We start from the raw sequence: 22,298 nt of genomic DNA, 5'->3' as shown, positions 1-22,298 counted from the left end.
GTCCTGAGCTTCTTCTACGGCAGTTTTCTTAGCTTGCCAGCTCTTAGGTAAGCTTCTCAAGATTTTCTTCACTTGTTCTCCTTCGGTGAAGTTCTTGCCGAGTCTTTTTAGTTCATTTATGATATTAGTGAATCTAGCATTCATGCTTGAGATGTCCTCATTGTCGTTCATCTCGAACAGCTTATACAATCTCATGTGTTGATTCACCTTTGACTCTTTGACCTTGCTTGTACCTTCGTAGGTCACCTCGAGCTTTTTCCATATCTCCTGTGTTGACTCACAACCTGATATTTTATTGTATTCTGCAGCATCTAGAGCACAGTGAAGCATATTGATAGTCGAAGCATTATTTTGAAGTTTTCTAAGGTCATCTTCTGGCCACTCAGTTTCACTCTTAACAACTTTCTCATTGTTAACAGTTTTATATGGAACGTATGGGCCTTGAACTATTGCAAGCCATGCACTCATATTTGTGGCTTGAATAAAATTCTTCATCCTATTCTTCCAGAATGTATAGTTGGATCCAAAGAATATGGGAGGCCGACTAATAGATAATCCCTCAGGGAGTATCTGTGTTGTTTGCTTCCCTAGAAGGAAATGAGTGCTGTTGTCAGCCATTTATGGGGATCCGCTCGAGATAGTTATATCTTAGAGTAGTGAGCTTAGGCTCTGATACCACTTGTTGGTCCCGTGTGATTAGTTCCAAGGGGGGGTTAGGAACTAATATAATTTTTCCGCTAATTTAATTATACTGACTTGATAATTTTGATGAGTTTGTTAACTCAGCTTTTGGTCAGCACGGCCGATCTTAATGTAAGACAGCTTTGGTCAGATGTTGACTAAGGCTATTTTACTCGTGAGTTGGGAATTGACACTTTCTGTGGTCAGCTTCCAACTCAGCACTCTGATTCACTCAGTATCAGTTTAAATGATTTATATGCTGAGTAAATTCAATAGACAACACATGCACATATATATATATATATATATATTGAGAGAGTTAGAAATTACTCAGTACGACTTATCCTGGTTCGGCCTCTCTGCCTACGTCCAGTCCCTAGAGTCCTCCGGGCTTTTGGAATCCAATACTGAGCTCTTTAAAGGTAGAGCACAAACTGTTTACAAGGCAGTTGAATATGCAAGAGTACCGTCCTCTATTCTTCTACTCAACTCCTACTAAGCACCACAACCCAGTACTTAGATTTCTCTACCACTGATTGTTTACAACCAAACACTCAACACAACACTCTCAATATCACAATTGATACAAGTTGTTCTTTTTCAAATGAAGAACACTTTAGATGATTACAAACAATCAATCTAGCATTTACACAGGAATAGAAAATGGGTGTAAGATCTCTTTCTTGTTTTTTAATGCTTTGAACTTATATTTTTCTCTCTTGTATTTTTCTTTTTGTACTTCGGCAATGATCCAAGGAGTTTGATTGTCTTTATATAGATGAAGACCTGGAGGAGGATCATTTGAAATGATTTAGCCGTTAAGTACAAAACGGCTCTTTTAGGAGACAGCTTCTGGTCAGCTTCAGTTTTTGCAGGCCAATCCTATCCTCTGATTTCTTCAGATGTCAGACTTGTCTTCTTCCTGCAGACGTTGTCTTTTTGTGGCAGTTGTCTTTTAGCAATAATCTGTTGACCCATGCATCTTGGAATGTGTCTTTTGCGTAATTCTGAGGATTCAATTATTGGTGCAGAAGGTTTGCAAAACTTGTCTTCTAGTGAACGGATCTCTCATGCTGTCCTGAAGATATACTCAGTTTCTACTTTATTCGTTGTCTTCGTTTGTTGTCAACTTCTATGCTGAGTTCTTTTTTGCAAGACAACTTTTAAGAGGGCTTTTAATGCTGAGTTCCATTCCACTTTAACTTTGTTAAACTTCAGACTTCTATTCTTTGATGCTGAGTTTGATTCTACTCAGCTTGTTCTTTGATCTCATGCTGACTTCGTCCTGTCTTATTCTTTATTTCTTTTTGTATTTAAGTTTATACTCAACATTGAACAAACAGATTAGTACAATTAAATCAAATCACTTAAATTTAATTGTCTCTTAATCATGGATGATTTTGTCAAATCAAAATCTTGTGGAAAGGTATTTCAACAAAGGAATCAAAGGTGAACCAACATATGAGATTATACGAGCTGTTCGAGATGAACGACAATGAGGACATCTCAGGAATGAATGCTAGATTTACCAACATCATAAATGAGCTAAAGAGGCTCGGCAAGAACTTAACTGAAGAAGAGCAGGTAAAGAAAATCCTGAGAAGCTTACCCAAGAGCTGGCAAGCTAAGAAAACTTCCGTGGAGGAAGCTCAAGACTTGACCAAATATAAATACGACGAGCTGATCGAATCTCTGCTGACCCATTGAAGCAAAAGAAAAGTCAGAAGACAAGAAACAAAAATCACTTGTCATGAAAGCTGACTCAACCGAAGCTGACTCATCTGATGATGAGGAAATGACCATGTTCACAAGGAAGATGAAGAAGCTGTTCAGAAAGAATGAAAAGAACAGCAAGAGGCCATTCAGAAGAGGCGACAGGTACAAAGCTGAGTCCAGTGACAAATACAAAAAGGACAGCTCCAATTCTGTCACATGCTTTGAGTGCCATCAAACTGGGCACATTAAGTCAAGCTGCCCTAATCTGAGGAAAGAAAAGAAGGGAAGCAAAAAGGCAATGGTGGCCACATGGAGTGACAGCGATGAGTCAACATCATCTGAAGCTGATGCCACCGAGTCAGCAAACATATGCTTCATGGCTGATGACGCTGCTGACAATATTCTATCTGAGCAAGCTGACCTCTCTGAAGAATCTGAACAGGAAGGAGTACTCAAATGAGGTAACATCCTTAGACTTGCTTAGAAATGAAATGATTAACGCCCTGAGTGATTTATATACACTGACTAAAAAGTGTAACAAGAAAATAAAGGCACTCAGCAGGCGATGTGACGAGATCGAAGAGGTCAAACTCAGTGAGCTTCGATATCTTCTCCAAGACAACTCAACTTTGTATAGTAACATGGTTATGCACAAGTTTGTCTCGGAGGTCCAATCAGATTCAAAGAAACTGAGAAAGGACGTCACAAACCTACAGAACCAAATAAAAGGTTCAACCAAATCTCATGCTGAGTATTCAGGTACTGGTCAGCGCAGACAGGTCACTCAGTGTGACTGTTGTGGAAAAAGGGGACACACAAATTGATTTTAACTGCCCCTCGTGTTGACAATGTATATATGTTGAGTTTAGAAAAACAATTTTCCAAAAATATATGCTTAGTGTCTAAAGAGGATAACTCCTGGCTATAGCATAGGAGACTTGGTCATGTAAGCATGGACCTCCTAGCCAAATTAGCTAGAAAGAAAACTAGTTGAGGGATTACACAAATTAAAATTTGAAAAAGATCAATTATGCAATGCTTGTCAGCAAGGTAAACAAACGAAAAAAACTTTTAAAAGTAAAAACATTGTCTCAACCAATAGACCATTGGAATTACTACATTTGGACCTTTTTGGACCTGTCCAGCCACTCAGCTTGGGCGATAAGAAATTCTCCTTAGTCATTGTAGACGATTTCTCTCGTTATACTTGGATCATCTTGCTGAGTAGCAAGGATGAAACTTTTGAGATGTTCACAACATTGATTAAAAAGCTTGAAAATTACAAAAACCTAAAAGTAGCTCATATTAGAAGTGACAATGGAGGAGAATTCAAAAACCAACATTTTGACGAATTTTGTGAAGCTGGTGGTATTGACCACAATTTCTCTGCTCCTAGAACGCCTCAACAAAATGGGGTGGTTGAAAGGAAGAATAGAACAATTATCGAAATTGCTAGGACAATGCTGAGCGAAAATAGGCTTCCAAAGTATTTCTAGGGTGAAGCTGTCTACACATCATGCTACATACTCAATAGGGCTTTAGTTAGACCTATTCTTAAGAAAACCCCATATGAACTTTGGAAAGGACGAAAGCCCAACATTGGCTACTTTCGTGCCTTTGGGTGTAAATGTTTTATACTCAATACAAAAGATAACCTTGCAAAATTTGATGCTAAAGCTGACGAAGCGATCTTCTTAGGGTACTCAACTAACAGTAAAGCATATAGAGTGTATAATAAACGAACTCAAGTTGTTGAAGAGTCTGTCCATATAGAGTTCGATGAAACTGACCCTGCAGGAAAGACAACTCAGTCCGCCAAAGATGAACCGAGCTCAGCTTTCGCTGACCAACCAGGAGCTACTAAGTCATCAGTACAAGGGCTGACCAAAGGTAAACACGAACCCGAAATTACCTTTGCTGACCAATCTATTCCTGTAGATATTGTAGAAACACCTATTCCAGACAACTCAATATTACCTAAAGAAATAAAAATTCTAAGAGGACATTCAGAGAAGTCCATCCTTGATGCCGCTGACAACAAGCTGATGACAAGAGATCAACTTAGAAAGTATCTCGGGAATGTTGCATTCGTCTCAGTAAATGAGGCAAAGAACTTCGCCGATGCTGAGCACGATGAATATTGGATCAATGCTATGTAAGAAGAGCTTGATCAATTCACAAGAAATGAGGTATGGGATTTAGTACCAAAACCTAGGAATCAAAAGACCATAGGAACTAAGTGGGTCTTTAGAAATAAACTAGATGAGCAAGGCAATATAGTCAGAAACAAAGCCCGACTTGTAGCCCAAGGCTATAGTCAGCAAGAGGGCATTGACTATGGTGAGACCTTTGCTCATGTTGCTAGGTTAAAGGCTATACGTATATTGTGTGCATATGCTAGCTATATGAACTTTAAACTATATCAAATGGATGTTAAAAGTGCTTTTCTTAATGGCTTTATAAACAAAGAGGTATATGTTAGTCAGCCTCCAGGGTTTGAAGATCCAAAATTTCCAAACCACGTTTATAAACTCAAGAAGGCCTTATATGGCTTGAAGCAAGCTCCAAGAGCTTGGTATGAGAGGTTGACCAACTTCCTACTGACCAGGAATTATATCAGAGGCAAAGCTGACACAATCTTGTTCATTAAGAAAAAGGGTAAGCATACCCTGCTGGCACAAATTTACGTAGACGATATAATCTTTGGTGCTACTAACGAGTCCTTGTGCAAGGAATTTAGTAAACAGATGCAAACTGAGTTCGAGATGTCTATGATGGGCGAACTTAACTTCTTACTTGGACTCCAAATCAAGCAAGGTAAGAACGGCATCTTCATTAGTCAGTCCAAGTATGCCAAAGAAATGCTAAATAAATTCCATATGGAAGATAGTAAACCCATATCAACCCCAATGGGTACTGACACTGTCCTATGCAAGGATGAGAAAGGTAAAGTTGTAGATAGCAAGCTATATCGAGGTATGATTGGCTCTCTACTTTACCTTACCGCTAGTAGACCTGATATTCAGTACTCAGTATGTTATTGTGCAAGATATCAAGCTGACCCCAGGGAATCTCACCTTGTAGCTGTAAAAAGAATTTTTAGATATTTGCAGAGCTCAGTTAATGCAGGTTTATGGTATCCAACCTCAAATGACTTCACACTCATTGGATACACTGATGCTGACTATGGACGAGATAAGCTAGAGCGTAAGAGTACTTCGGAAGGATGTCACTTCCTTGGAAGCTGTCTAGTATCTTGGTTCAGCAAGAAGCAGTCATCAGTTGCCCTGTCTACAACTGAAGCTGAGTACGTAGCTGTTGGAAGCTGTGTTGCACAAGTCCTATGGATTAAGCAACAGCTTGAAGATTCTGGAGTCAAAACGGAAACAATAGAGGTTAAATGTGACAACAGGAGTGCCATTGACCTATCCAAAAATCCAATCCAACACAGCAGGATGAAGCATGTCAGCATAAGGCATCACTTCATCAGAGATCATGTACTCAAGGGTGAGATCAAGCTGACCTACGTTCCAATAGATGAACAGCTTGCAGATATCTTCACTAAGCCTCTGGCTTGTGAGCAATTCAACATACTAAGGGAAGCTATCGGTATGTCTAATCCTGTTCAATAAAATTCTATGTGAACTTTGAGTGATTACCATGCTGAGTGGTTTGTGCTAAATATATAACTATTGCATGCTGAGTTAAATATGATATGAAATCACCCCATGCTGAATAGATATACATGCTGAGTGATTATCTTAAGCCAAGTTACTAAGCACCCGAATAATTCTCTATATAAAACTGACTACTCAGAACTCCAAACGTTTAGAATTCTTAATGCTGAGTAAAGATCCGTTGCAAAATTAATGCTGGCACGCATATTAAATAGCCACCTAGGATGACGTAAGTGCAATAATTAGAAAACAAACACGCCGATTGTGTCATAAATACCAGAATCATTGTCGGTTGATTATCTCGAGGTCAAACCGCCACCTCAACGCTTCAGATCAACTCGACATCCCTATAAATAGTGGAAGAATTCCCACTTGTATCTCTTTACGCTTAAGATTTCTGGCATTCAATCTTCTTCTCTATTTAAAATTCCCAAACCTCTCAAAAATCTCTGAGAAAATCATGTCGGACTCTCAGAATATCTCCGGTGGTGATTACGACAGAAATCACTCCGATGAAAACCCTAAATCTCCTCCTCAGCAGGGATATAGCGAGACTCCCACCAAAGGACAAGGTCAGCATGACCAAACTCCAAGAAAGAGCCCTCAAGCTGACCTCGTAACAACTTCGAAAAAGAAGAAGAAAAAGAAGGACAGGCAGCCCAATGAAAAGATATTCCTTAAAGTCTATAAAAGTGTTAAGAACCATGAGGTACTTCGCTGTCGATGGTTCTCTCCAAGCTTCATAACGGCTGAGCAACCGTTCTGTGAGTGGACCTCGAAAAATGGATGGGCTGGACTCTTCTCCCTTCCTGGTAAACCCTACCCTAGGTTGGTAAGGGAATTCTACTCCAACCTTTGTGTTGACGAAGAAGATGCTGACCATCTGGTAACCCATGTCAAAAGCCAAAAAATAACGATTACCCCATCTTATCTAGCAACCTTGCTAAAACTGCCATCCAAAGGGAAACAATTCAGGACTACAAAGGAGAAACTTGACCACACAGTGACGTTCTGTAAGCCGGAAGACCACAAAGGGGAAATAGCTAGTACATGCATGGGTCAGAATCAAAAGATGGCTCACTACATCCTGACTAACTTTATCTTCCCTAAAATCAACTCAGCATCATCAGCCTCAAACTTCGAGCAGTGCTTCATCTGGCACATGCTGACCTATCAACCACTCAATATGCCAGTGTTTCTTATTGGTGCACTTCAACGAAGTACTGGGAAACTTAGGATGGGGTCCCTCGTTACAAGAATCCTTGAAGATCATCAAATAGACATGATTAATGAAACTGAGACTTGGGGAACTGAAATCACAACGGCTCTGCTGTTTGGGTTAGTATACAACCAACCCCTCAAGTCCAAGAAGGGAAAAGGGGTCATTGAGGAAAATGAGGAAGAAGTCGATGATGTACAGGATGTGCAACCCAAGGAAGGGAAGAACGTCATGGCTGAACCTGCTGACCAAGCTAAGCGAGAGAAGAAGAGGAAAGCCATTCAAACCTGTTCCAAAGATGTTCATGCTGTCCCAAAAAAGATTCGATTCATATCTAAGGGAAAGAAGGATAGTAATATGCAGGGTCAGGAAGAACCTGAGTCAACTGGTAAACGAAAAAGGCAAGATGAGCCTGAGGAAATCGAAAGTGAGGAAACACCTCTGAGGAAGAAGAAGAGATCTTCTGGTCTAAGTCCAATTAATGTTGTCCCTCTTGGTTTTGCTGTTTCTGATGATTCCCACTTCGTGAGAAGCCAAGAGATTGACCTTGAAAAAATCCCTACTGATCAAGAAGCAGAAGAACTAAGAAACGAGGAAGGTCAGTGTGATGATGTTGAGCCATGTCAGTAAGATAATGATGTGCAAGAACAAACAGCGGATATTGAGCAGGTTGAGAATCCAACTGTGCCAAGAAAGACAGTTGATGCTGAGTTCACAGAGCAAGACATAGCCGGGGAAGAACTCAATACTGACCTAAGGGTAAATTCACCTTCTGAATCTCTTGATTCTATTCAAGCTGACCCCTCTCCTCCAAAGGCTAAGAAATTAAGGAGACTTAAGAAAAAGGCTCATAGATCTCCAGTTATTGACCTTTTAGGTGATTCTCCTCTACGGGATCCCATCACTGATCTCTTGGACATGCAGTTCAAATTCTTCTCCAATCCCACTGAGCCTTCTCCAAAAGAACTTCAGCAAAAGCAAGCCTCTGTTACTCATCCTGAGGAACAAGCCAAGACTCTAGAAAATCCAATCCCTGTCGAGCAAGAGCTCGAAGTCCTAGCTGCTCAAAGTGGAAAGCATGCAATGGAAAATCCTGCTCAAACTGAGCTGACTCCTCCTACACCAACTCAAACCAACATTGAGCAGGTCAATATCTCTGCTGATCCACCTCCTTCCACTCCGATATCGCAGAATGTTGAGAAGTCAGTTCCTGCAGCTGACTTAAATAAAAGACCAGCTGTTGACCAAGCTGGCCCCTCTGGTTCCACTCGAATTCTGGCAACTGAGCAAAATCCTGAGGCACAATATGCTTATCTTCATGCTACTGAGTCTGGACGTCGAATTATTAACTCCGCTCAAACTATTCTCTAGGATTTAAACATTACTCATGCCGATGCTGCTGGGTCTGCAAATATTGAGTCACCACAAATCTCGTCTGTCACTCAGCTCCTAAATGAGATCAAGGGTCTCAAAGATCTAGTAAGTGTCATGACAACGGTCCAAACACAGCAACCCAAGCAAGAATCCATCATCAAGCTGGCCGAACTGCAGTTAATGATGGTGAATCACATGGATTCCCTTCAAGGCCAAATTAATGCTCTTTCTATAGTCAACACGGGCTATGCTACCTATGCTGAGTTGAATCAACACTTTACCAAGTTGAACTCTGAGCTGACCGGCACTCGCGAGCTAATCTCCTCAACTTCTCAATGTTCGGTCGAAAAAATTAGCGAAGCTGTCCGCCTACTCAACTTGAGTAAGGAAGAAATGGAAACTGACCAACTCAAGACGAACGAACTGTTGCAATACTCCCGAGCCACCTACAAACATGTGCTCCACACGAATGCTCAACGTCAGTTCTATGATTCGGCTTTGCTTAAGATGTACCATCAAGCTTATGCTATGCTGACTGACACTATCACATGGGTAGGAAAATCTCAAGAATATATATTGAGTATGCTCAGTGCCTCTATCCGAATTCCCGGTGCTACCTTGGACGATGGTGTTCTAGTTTTTTATGGTCTAAGGGAAAGCACGAAACGGCTTAAGGCTTATTCCGTAAGATTAACTCGTGCTGCTCTCAACGACACCTTCGTTCCTCCTCCGCCCGATGCTGGCAAAACGGGGGAGAAAGAACAAGCTGATAGAACTCAGCACACATGAGAAGCATCTGGTAGTCAGCAGCAAAAGGGAAAAGGCAAAGTCAATTCTGCCCAAGTCAATAGGAAGAAATAGTCTGGCTAGAATTGCTAGTTTTTATTCTTGACTTGTATTTTTAGTGTTTTCCTTATCTGGCGTATTTTTTCTTGCTGACTATCTATAAAATTATGCATTCAAAATTGATTAATCTTATGTGATGCTTACTTATGTATTGTGCTTTATGCTGATCTGTCTTAATTGAACAAACAAACAAAAGAAAAAGGAATATACTCAGTACACATTAGACTTGATACATTTGCTCTGAAAAAGGTTTCCCATAACTCTGATTTCAAACTAACCATGTATCAAAACTGAGTCAAAACATATTCCACACATTGACCTCCTCTGAAAAGCTGAACTAGGCTCATCTGAATTAGATCTTGGAAGGTCTAGAAATGAACTAAGTCAGTATAAGCATGCCTTAATTTTACTCAATTGAATCTTAGAAGGTTTAGAGTTAAGTTAAGTCAATAGATGCAACCCTTACGGGGGAGTGATTTCAGAAGCTTAAAAAGAATTTCAATCATGGGGAATCTCAATGCTGAGTTCCATCAATTAAATATTTTGCCAACATCAAAATATGGAAGTTTGTTGAAACACCTTTCCACATGATTTTGATTTGACAAAATTATTTAAGTTAATCCATGATTAAGGGACAATTAAATTTAAGTGCTTTGATTTAATTGTACTAATATGTTTATTCAATGTTGAGTATAAATATAAATACAAATAGAAATAAAAAGTAAGACATGACGAAGTCAACATAAGATCACAGTACAAACTGAGTAAAATGGAACTCAGCATGAAAGAAGATAAGTTATCTTCAGAACAGAAGCTTAAAGATCAAGCTAATCAACGAAGCTGAGTGGAACGAAACTCAGTATCAAAAGTAGAAAAGTCTTCTTAAGAACTATGTCTTGCAGAATGAAGCTGACCATGGAAGCTGAGTAAAAGAGAACTCAGTATATGAATTGACAACAATCAAAGACAACGACTATCAAAATCAAGTTGAGTGATCTTCAGGACAGCATGAATGATCCGTTTGCTAAAAGACAAGATCCGACAACTGTCTGCACTAATCCAAAACCTTGGAATTACGCAAAAGCCAATTTCGAGATGCATGGGTCAACTGTTCGTTAGCAAAAAGACAAACTGGCATAAGAAGACGAAACCTGCAAGAAGAACACAAGCCTGACGACTGTGGAAATTTAGACGACAGGATTGGCCTGCAAACCTAAAGCTGACCAGGGCTTTGTCTCAAAAAGGAGCCGTTTGGATCAACGGACAAATCCAAGATTCAAATCATTTCTACTTCAGATCTCAACTATAAAAGGACATGATCATTCTTGGATCAAAGAGTCGAAAATAATAAGAAAAAAAAGAGTATACATACAAAGCACACAAAAACCAAAAGAGATCTTACACCAAATTTCTATTCTTGTGTAAAAGCTAGATTGATTTTCTGTAATTATCTAAAGTGTTCTTCATCCGAAAAGAACAATTTGTATCAATTGTAAAATTGAGAGTGTTGTGCTGAGTACTCGGTGTTAGTGGTAGAGAAATCTAGGTGTTTGGTTATAGCACTTAGTAGGAGTTAAGTAGACGAATAGAGGACGGTACTCTTGCATATTCAACTGTCTTGTAAACGGTTTGTGCTCTACCTTTAAAGAGCTCAGTATTGGATTTAAAAAGCCCGGAGGGATTCTGGGGACTGGACGTAGGCGGAGAGGCCGAACCAGGATAAGTCGTGCTGAGTAATCTCTAACTCTCTCAATATATATATATATATATATCTGTATGTGTTGCTTGTTATATTTACTCAGCATATAAATTGTTTAAATTGACACTGAGTAAATAAGAGTGCTGAGTTGGAAGCTGACCACAAAAGTGTCAATTCCCAACTCATCTGTAAAATAGTTCTAGTCAACATCTGACTAAAGCTATCTTACGCTACAATTGGCCGTGCTGACCAAAGCTGAGTTAACAAACTCAAGAAAATATATTAAGTCAGCTTAATTAAAAAGGAAAAAGTTATATTAGTTCCTAACCCCCCCCCCTCCCCCCGGCTAGGGCTTGAAACTGTTCGATGAATTGGGTGAGGGTTTCTCCTTCGATCTGAACCATTCTATTCAGGTCATGTATTGTTTTTCCTTCGGGTATGGAAGTCACAAAGTGATCCACGAAGGATTCTTCCATCTGGTTGAAGTTGTGGATAGATCCAGGGAGGAGCTACTCGTACCAAAAGGTTACTGATTCTTTCAGAGTTGTAGGAAAGAGGCGATAGAGGACTGCATTTGTAGCTGTTGTTGCTTCTATAATCCTTCTGAATTTTTTTACATGATTTATGGGATCTCCGCTGCCTCCATATTGGCTGAAGGCAGGGATACGAAATCCTCTAGGCATCGGTTGGTATTGTATCTCACTAGACAAATGTGCACATGTATCTGTTAGGGTCGAAGGTCCGACGTATATATCGAATTTATCTTTGTTTGCCCAGATCTCCTTCCTAATGATTTCATACATCTCTTTTTTACTAATCAGTTTATCCTCGTTCGCTTCTAGATTATTTTTTCCACCATGTTTTCCATGGGGTGATCGACGCCTTCGAGGTGATAGCCTGCAACATCTGCCTCACTCTTCTCAATGTTGTCTGGTCTTTTCTTTGGAGATTTCTAAATCCTCCCTTCTTTTGTCGGACTTCACATACCTTCTTTTGAGGATGGGGTTCGGGCGTGTCTTTTTAGCGTTCGGGCTAGACGATGACTGGATTCTCATATATTGTTTAAATTATTTTGCAGGTTCTCTTCAGTCTTTCTTAGCTTTTCTTTTAACTATGTCATCTCTATCACATATGCGGCCCTAATGGCATCCATCTCTTGTTGCATTGCTCCAAATTCTGGTAGAATCGATGGGTTACTTCATCCACCAATCTTTGGTGTTGGGCTCTAGGATGGGTTCTTCTCTATTTTCTCTATGGATTTCTGAGTGGATGCGATTTCCTTCCGCCATCGTTGAGTTTTCTGAATTTTACGTGTTTTGTTCGATGTCCACACTTACCGCACCAATAATATCTAAGTATCTGAATTTATAACTAAACGTCTGAGTCTCCTGCTGAGTCTTTCGAAGTTATATTTGTAAAATGGAACATGGGGTAAGAGAGGGGGCCAAAGTCCGACGATCCCGCTCTGATGCCTAAGTCAATTGGTGTTGGAAGGGTTAAAGACTAAGGACTATTTGTGAAAATGTAGTGTTACCGTACCCTTTGGTGTAACCATACCTATCTATTTATAAGGTTTGGACCGAATCGTTCCTCTTCTAGGAATCTCTTTTGTATTAGGATTCTTTCTTCTATTGGAAGTATGGCTTCGAGAGAAGTCTTCCATAAGAATAAGTCTCTGCCCTAGCTATATGGGGGTTTTCCTTAACGGGGAATGTTCCATGAAGTTCTTTGGCAGATTCGAAGGTCTATGTTTCTACACCTGGTATTCAGTCTAAGGGTCCCTGAGATGCCACGTTATCTGAATCATTTTATACGATATCAACTCATATCAATCTTTAGAGCGGCAAAGCCCTTCTTCCCTTATAATTTTCGTTTCGGGTAATGTGTTGTCTTGAAGGCAATCACTATATTATTTGTTATAATTAAACACTTGGGGTCTGTTTGGTTCAGTTGTTAGTTGTTTGCGGTTACAGTAAACTGTTTGTTGTTGTTGTTAGCTGTTTATTATTAGCTATTTAATTATTAGTGTTTGATAAAATTATATTAAACTATTGTTATTAATATTTAAAATGTTTAAAGTAACCATAGAAAACACCATTTTAAATTAATCAATAAATAAAAATATATTAAATAAATTAATAAAAATAATCTAAATAATAAAAAAATATTCACTGAACGCAATAAAAAAAAAAAAAATCCCCAATGATCATGTTATAGATATTAGAACAGTTTCTGTTGATAAAAAAAAAATCCCCAATGATCATGTTATAGATATTAGAACAGTTTCTGTTGATAAGGTGAAACTTTTTTTTTCGTTACATATCCAATATTCTATGCGAGCGAGTGAGCACCCAAATATTGGAATTTAGAATTAATGGAGGAAATGTTAACTTAATGTTTTCTGATTTTCTAGCATGTTCTCTCACTAATAAAGTCATAAGAATATGATTCTAATTCACACCTTTGTGGCGGCTGACAAAAAGCATTCTAATAACCCTAATCATAATCATTTTAATGTTAATGGATTTACTTATTAATCTTTTGTTTTTTTTCTTTCATAACTCCATAATATCATACATTAATCCCAGATTGTCAAATCAACCATACTTTTTTTATATGCCATATATCAATATCTAAGATCTCAAATATACATTTTTGTTATTAAATAACAATATAAAGAAAATATATATAAACACTTTATTCAACATAATCACTCATCATCATCATCATTCATCAGTATCCCGTATTACGACAATTACGATTCATTTTATTTATAAGAGCATGTCTAATGGTTCATACTCACAATCACTAATAGAAAAGTTTTCCATTTATAAGAATCGGTCTTTTTATTATCAATGCAACTGTAGTTTAAAGCTTTCAAACTTTTTTAAATAACTTAATTTTTTCTTATCTCGGGATTTAATTCCCCAAAACATGTAAACTTGTTTGACCTTTGTTGGTTTAGGATCAGAACCTTCAAAACTCTTTCTCTCATCCCATCTCGATCCTTACCATATTTGAAATTGTATTTTGATCATTAGAATTTTTTTTTTTTTTAAAAAAAAAGGCAATTGCTCTAGAAAGTAAAAATCTCTCAATTTACTATAAAAAAAATAAAATCTCAAACATAACTGAAATATATTAATATATTTTAAACCAAGCTTAATATTAGCAGTTAATAGCTGAATGTATACTACTATAATGAAATGAGGGTTAATGTGATAAATTGAAAAAAATTAGGACTCAATGTAGAAAAATAAAAAAGATGAAGAGTTTTTTAGGATAAAAAAGGAGGGTGATGTTGTTGTTTGCTACTGAATTCAGTATAGAGGACGAATCATATATTAGTAATCATATATATGTTAAAAGATTTCGAAAAAGAAAACAAAATCTCACTTGTCAATATAAAGATGTGTTTGGTCGACACTATACACCAAAACAAACAGCCTGTAACAGCCAGCTTCATCTGAAAAAACCTTATTGTTGGTTTGCATATGAAAACAGCGTATTCTTGGCTTAATACATCATCATCCACACACTCAAAATTGTCGTCTAATTTAATAAACTCAATGACTTGATTAACCACTTCGAACTTTAATTTATCAGAAATAAAGAATCAAAACCATTCATAATATGAGTACTTCTAACGGCCCGGGAGGCCGGAAACAGTCAGGGTATGATCCCTTCCAGGCCAAGGGCGGAGCCAGCCTAGGGTTTGGGGAGCTCTAGCTCCACCCTTGAGTAGTGGTGTTTCGGTAGATTGCAGGCCCTCCTAATTTTCGTTCATATTGGTGTATTTGTAGTATTATTACAATATGTTAAGATAGTTGAATTCGTTATGCTATACCAGAGATTATGTTTTTTTTTTTACTTTTGAGACTCAAAAAAAACTTAATTTTTAAATTAAATTTTATTTTATGAAAATTATAAGAAATTCATAATTAAAAATAAAAAAAATTATAAAAAATTAGTGTTAGATTTATAAAACATTAAAGATATTTACTCTTTTTAAGCGGAGCAATTTTAATCTTTTAGCATTTAGCACACCAAAACGATGAAGTTTTAGGATGCTAGAGGCAAAAAAAAAAAATAGCCCTCCCAAACGTAAATTTGTGGCTCCGTCACTGCTCCACGTCCCCCTTGTTTCTGTTCCTGGTTGCAAAAAAATAAGCTGCATGCAGAAGATATATTGCATGGACCTTGAAATTGTATTACACAATTCACATAATAGTTACTTGCTCAATTGTTGGGAGGAAAGGGCTATCGGAATAGTTAAACCAAATTTAAGGGACTATCGAGATACTTTAAAAGTTCATAGGACCAATTTAAACAAATTCACGAGACAAATGATATATTAAGCCCGTAAAAAAAATACTAAGTAGCCATGAGATGATTCTTCAGTAACCATATCAGCACATAAAGTTTTAAACATACCAGATTTATATGATTTGATTACTACTATTATTCTTAGTTTATAAAGGAGAAATTAGCTTCTCTAGAAGAATCCATACTATGATTAGATGATTTGATTGAGTACATGAACAAACAAATTGCATATAGAAAATAACAAGATTGTGAAGCATAAAGAAAAAAGAGAAAAAGCTCTCAGAGTGCCCATCAATATGTGTCAAAAATGAAAGATATTGATTATACAAAACTGTGTCAACATCCATTTTCTCAATTACAGCCACTTGCTACTTGCAAGTCATGCTACAAAATTGATATAATTTACATATTGCATCATCAGTATATTGGTGTACATATATACTACACAAAACTGACTAAAAACTTACAGATTCTTTTTGGGATTTCAGACTGTCATTTTGTTATTTTAGGCAGCCTATGAACTTTCTTCATCATTCTCTTTTTTTGTAAAGATTCATGAGACATTACCTGATTTTCATTTCTGGTCGCTTAAAAGTGGTTGAGATGCCCGACCTGCAAAATCAAAGCAAGTGAGTTCCAACTACAACATAGGACAGGTACTTGCACGGGGATACCCAGATTTGCATACCTTGATGACTTTGCCATCCAACCGAAGAAGGTTTACTGGTTCTCTCAGTAATTTCAGCTGCTACCTGACGTGATAAAAGAAGGCCCGCAACAAGAGCGCCAACCATCAGCATCCCAAAAACTGCATCCCATCCCTTAGTTGAAAGGAACCCAGTTAGAAGAGGACCAAGAGCTGCACCAAGTGAGCCAGTACCATCAATAATGGCAGTCACTGTTGCTAGTGCTCGAGAATCCCCTCTCAGAGAACTGTGCGTCCCAAGGTCCGCGGAAACTGCAGTTGTGATGAGTGCATATGGCCCATTTACAAACAAGCCAGCAATCATCATGAGCATAATGTTCACAGTCTTTGAGACGCTACCATACCACCGGTATAAGAACAAGGCAGGAATTGCAAGATATGTAAAACTGGCTGCCGTTGTAGCTCGAGCTTTAAGTTTATCAGATAGGTAACCAGCAAGAATCCCACCAACAATGCCCCCGACATCAAATAGAGTAGATAAATTTCCGGCAGACTTCACAGACACATACTCTCCTCCAATTTCTGGAAAAAGGAACAATTAAAGGATGCATATGTATATATACACACACACACAAGCAAACTGCAGTACTCATTTAAACATACAGTAGAAATTATAGTTGTTGACAAAAGAGAGAACCTTATACAATGGGAGTGCTCAATCCGAAATAATATACGCAAAATGAAAATTGTAGAAGCAGAAGTACACACACTTGCCATTTCTCAAGCTTACACCATATTAATCTCAAAGGATGCCAACATAAAACCTCAGTTTTGGCCAAATTTATAAATAATACTAATGAGAAAGAGTGTTATGTAGCATATACTTCACAACCAATTAAGTTGTGGCAAAGTCTAGAATTTCTTTCAATGATGATGTTACTTCTAGAATAAGACAACCTCATTTGATATTGTATTTCTATGATACTTCAGACATACTTGAAACGTTAAGCATAATCATAAATTTGGTTATATGTACGCCACCAAGCATTTTGCAATAACATTTCCGTGAAGTAACTAAATAATTGTTCAACCTATGCTCGAATAACTGAATTACATTCTTAGGATTACTGTTAAATATCTCACATTGCTTGCTTAATTAGGGAACTGTATGGCTCCTTGTATATATGAGAAAATCCCCTCCCTTTGAGATACCTTTTAGGGTGAGTTAGGGCTCCGTTTACATGTATCAGAGCTTTTGTATTCAATGTTAGATCACCCATGTCCAGATGATTATGGGCATGAAGGGATCACCCATGACTCCTTATATGTGTGAGGGAACCCTCTCCTTTGAGGTACCTTTTTGGGTGAGTTAGAACATTGTTTACAATTACACTTCTGACCTCATATCCCATAGCAACACCTAATTACACATTTTAACCCTTCTAAACCCTCTATATCATAGCATTAATTCATTAATTGAAACCTTTTCTCTATTACTCAAAACAACACAGCACAGCACATTCCACCAAATAACATCCAAAACCGCTCAATATATAAGATGGATAAAAGAGAAGATATATTTGTAATAGGCAAAATTGGGGGAAGAGGAAAACTAACCTGTCTGGCTGAGATAAAATGGTAGCCAGTACAAAAATGTGTAAGCCACAAGCTTGGAGAAAAACAAGCACAATGCAAATGGTATAACTCCTGGAATCCAACATGCTTCATAAAGCCCAACACTTTTCTTATATGCAGATCCGTTCTGCATAATATCATTCTTCACCCCCTGCTCTGCATTTGCTTTTGGTATCTGCGTCTCCAAATCACAAGACACAGTTTCTACCTTTGCATCAAGGCCATTCACACAAGGAAATCCAACATCTTCAGGATAAGCAGCCAAGAAAAAGAAAACTAAAATCCCTCCCATTACAATAAGTGCTCCAGGAAGTATAAAAGACAATCCCCAACCATACTCCAAAACACTAGCAGCAAGAAGAGAACCACTAATATTCCCAACTGAGGTATGTGCATTCCAAATTCCCATTATCAAACCCCTCTTTCTTTTCCCAAACCAATTACCAATAACAGCCACAACAGAAGGCCAACCGGTGGCCTGAAATAAACCAGCAAACATTTGCATAACCAAATAGAACCAAAACAAATGAACATTCCAAAAGTATCCCATACCAAATAATCCCACAAAAATTCCACTACCAATCATTCCAGTAGTCAAAAACAACCTCAAATCCAATGTATCCCCTAAATGACCAGCAACATACATACCTAAAGAGTAACAAGCAAGAAAAGCAACATCAATCTCACCCAATTTCGATGTCCCATCCGGCCCATTGAAAGGATACCATCCTCTTTCTTCATGCGCAACTTTGCTGGTATCCAAAAATTCATCTTTAACGAAGACTTTACCAATTGGCCAAGGGTAAGCGCCTGTGCTTTTTGGGGGTTCGGGATACAATACACTCTTGACTATGCTAGTCGGTTTTCTAGAGGCATGGTAACAAGCATATGCGATGAAAGTAACCAACAAAATAACATATCTGTATGTATTAAGAGTCCAATCTCTACCTCTTATGCTTCTGAAAAGCAAAATCCCGGGCGGCGCATTCCTCCTCAAATCAGAAATTCGATCCATATGTGTGAAATTGAGTTGATCGAAAGGGAAAGTAATCGTTGAAAAAGGAAACGCAGAAAGCGTTATTGTTGAGAGAGAGAGAGAGGAAAGGTGAGGAAGAGGGAGAATGAAAATGGCGGGAGGGAGATGGAAAGAGGGGACGGAGGGAACTCGCAAAGAGGAGAAGTACACGTGGCGAGATGGTGGAATTTTTGAACTGCAATTCGTATGCTTGAAAGCCACGCAGTTTCAAAACCACAATAACAATTTTTTTATTAATTCACCGATCGAGAAATCTTTAATTAGCCGCCCGGTTATATCTTAGAAAATGTTTTTTTATTATTATTATGAAAAAAAAAAACATTATAATACAACACGAAAGATAGTGGATTTACTTTGAGGCCGCCTTATTCCTTCTCTTGTCGGGTTAAATTTACTATTTTTTTTATTTGTGCTTATATATTTTATTAGATCTCTTTATCCGTTTGAATTATATCTATTCTCTATTATTCTGTTATTTATATAGCTTTTTCGGATTTAGCAAGAACGGAAACGATTTATTTTATACGTGGATCAATATATCTTCGTGGTTGCAACAAAAGAAATGACTCAGATCTGAATGTTTGGAAGGGTCTAAATGATGAAGATTCGATTGCAGTTGTTTTTCTGCGGATTAAGATTTCAATGAAGTATATGTTTTATTGTTTTCTGTGTATTTTGTACCTTTTATGATTTTTTATGCTCTTTGTAGTCGTTTTCATCCCATTGTGGAGTTTGTAAGGTTTTTTACTTTTTCCGTTTCTTGTTGGACTTGTTCTTTTCATATTTAATGAAGATGTAGGTATTTTCATCAAAAAAAATACAACACGAAAGATAAAACATTATATCATTTGGAAAAAAACATTATATCATTTAAAAATCTTCGGTGAGAATTTCTAAATAAGAAAATGAGCATGACTGAGCAGTTAAGTTATTCGCAATAATATTCGTTTATGGTCTCTCAAATTCAAATACGAACTCAATTGAAATAAAAGATTATTTAACTTCAAAAATATCATCTAGAATCACACCCAACCAATTTGACAGAACTTGATTTCCTTTAAGTAAATTAATAGCTGAAATTGAATCAGATTCAACCAAAATCATTTGGAATCCATAATTCTAAACCACACGTAAAGATCAAAGAATAACTAATAATTTCACGTGCAATGCAGAAATTGTAGACCTGGTTGGTCCTCCACCAGACACTGACACCAAACCATTGCAATCTTGAATAACCATCCCAAAAAAAAACCTTAGCTCGTTCTTACCGAAAAAGAAGCGTTACAATTAAGTTTGTAACAACTTAAATCGGAGGTTGCCACATATAACTCGAAGATAAGAAATTATCCCTTACACCTGTCCATAACACACTACCTTTTTGAAAAACACCAACACCCGAACATCATATCGTTGCACTTCTTGCAGAACCATTATGAACAGCTCCTAAAAAGGCACAGCAGCAAGACATGTTCTCCTACCCGCAACACTTCTTGGTATGAGCAGCGGCTAAAATAGGCACATCAGCATGTTGCAATCTGTCCTGACCTGCAAGCCTTGAACCCACCCGATCAGCAGCACACTTACAACCTGCAGAACTCGCACCTTCCTGCTGACAACAGCATGCCACACCCTTGCCTCCTTGTTGTTATAAACATGGTTGTCAAAATCGGACTGGTTAAAGAATCGGAAAAGACAAAGGGTCAAGAGTTTGAGATTTAACCAGGGTCAAACCGGAGTTCAACCGCTATTAAAAAATCATGTGAAAATTATATTTCTATTTATATTTAATCCTATAACATAGTATAATATCAACTATATTCATAAAAGTTATATTAATATCAAAACATTTATTTAATATCAAAACATGGTATCAAATTAATAAATTTAATATGACAAATAAATATAAAAATTAAAGAAAAAATATATTTTTAAAATTAATAGTGATTATTTTTATTAATAACTAATATGTAAATATGCTAATAGGATATGTATTTTTTAATTCAACTTAAATTTAAATTTATTAGATTTTTAAAATTTATTTATATATATTTAAAATTTAAATGCTAATTAAACTTTATTAATATTGAGAAGATATAATAATTTTTTTAATGATATTTATTTAAATAGAAAAAATAATACTAAATCATATTTTAATTATTTAACTTATAACATTATTATTTATTCTTAAATAGTTGATATTAGACATAAGTGAAATGGTAGTGTAGTTGTAACACCCCCGATCCAATACCATGTAGATATTGTCCGCTCTGACCCAATTCCAACATATTGGGCCGCACGGCTTTAAAACGCGTCTGCATGTATTGAATTCACATCTTACTAATAAGCCTCAATCACTCCCTCTCCATTTCCGATGTGGGATTCAGTTCATTCCTGCCCCCATCGCCATCCCTTAGGGCCGCTCCTTGCTCAGGCCTTCTTACCCCGGCGCCACCCACTCGGACCGGGTTGTTACAGGCCCACCAGCTTCCGCTTGGTTCGTCCCCGAACCACACATCGTATGTGGAGAGTCGGCTCTGATACCAATTGTAACACCCCCGATCCAATACCATGTAGATATTGTCCGCTCTGACCCAATTCCAACACATTGGGCCGCACGGCTTTAAAATGCGTTTGCATGTATTGGATTCACATCTTACTAATAAGCCCCAATCACTCCCTCTCCATTTCCGATGTGGGATTCAGTTCATTCCTGCCCCCATCACCATCCCTTAGGGCCGCTCCTTGCTCATGCCTTCTTACCCCGGCGCCACCCACTCCGGACCGGGTCGTTACAGTAGTAATAAGCATTGGAGTCTATATGCTAAAAGTTCAAGGTTTGAATCCTACGTATGTTAAAATCTATAAAAAAATTTAAGTAACCATGTCTAAAAACAAACCGGACCAAACCGCTTAACCAGCACTGGGTCAATCGGTTCATGGTTGAACCGACCAGTTTAAGCGGTTCTGAACGGTTTTTAAGGATTTAACAACCGGACCACTTTCAGTCTGGAATTATGACCGGTTCCGGTCGAACCAGGTTGGACCGGTCCGGGTTTGATAACCTTTGTTATAAACAATTAGATCAACCCTTGCAACAGCAGCACCTGCTCGAGATTCAGAATTATAACCCAATCCATTCCCAACCAAACCATAACTTCGTCCACTCATCTTCCTAATCCTCTACATATTAGAAAATCCAAGAACTAGTTCCCAAATAATTGCCACATATTTTATTTCATCAAACGTATTTTTCCATGAATAACCTGATTTCTCTCAAACCATACAAAATGAATTATCCCACAAAACAATGCAAACTCCATCGGTGATAATAAATTCAAGATTGCAACAAACCACTCCAGACAAGACAAGACAGACCTACCACCTTATACACATGATATACCGGATTTGCTTGTCTCCAATACGATCTTATTCCCGGACAATCT

The 22,298-nt window shown here is 37.7% G+C and overlaps 1 protein-coding gene across 1 annotated transcript; it reads right to left on the bottom strand.

Moving 5' to 3' along the window:
- Window positions 1–15,801: 15,801 nt before the first annotated feature.
- LOC136209496 (putative glycerol-3-phosphate transporter 4) lies at window positions 15,802–19,067 on the bottom strand. Its single transcript, XM_066000968.1, has 3 exons — window positions 17,802–19,067; window positions 16,227–16,766; window positions 15,802–16,150 (listed from the first exon to the last, which is right to left on the bottom strand). Exons 1-3 carry the CDS (start codon window positions 18,832–18,834, stop codon window positions 16,113–16,115), a joined length of 1,611 nt encoding a protein of 536 aa, XP_065857040.1. The 5' UTR covers window positions 18,835–19,067; the 3' UTR covers window positions 15,802–16,112.
- Window positions 19,068–22,298: the final 3,231 nt, after the last annotated feature.

The sequence above is a fragment of the Euphorbia lathyris genome, chromosome 1 (genome assembly GCF_963576675.1).
Source record: "Euphorbia lathyris chromosome 1, ddEupLath1.1, whole genome shotgun sequence".
Classification (NCBI taxonomy): Eukaryota; Viridiplantae; Streptophyta; class Magnoliopsida; order Malpighiales; family Euphorbiaceae; genus Euphorbia; species Euphorbia lathyris.
The sequence above is the reverse complement of the archived record's forward strand: the minus strand, read 5'-3'. Positions and strand labels throughout refer to the sequence as shown.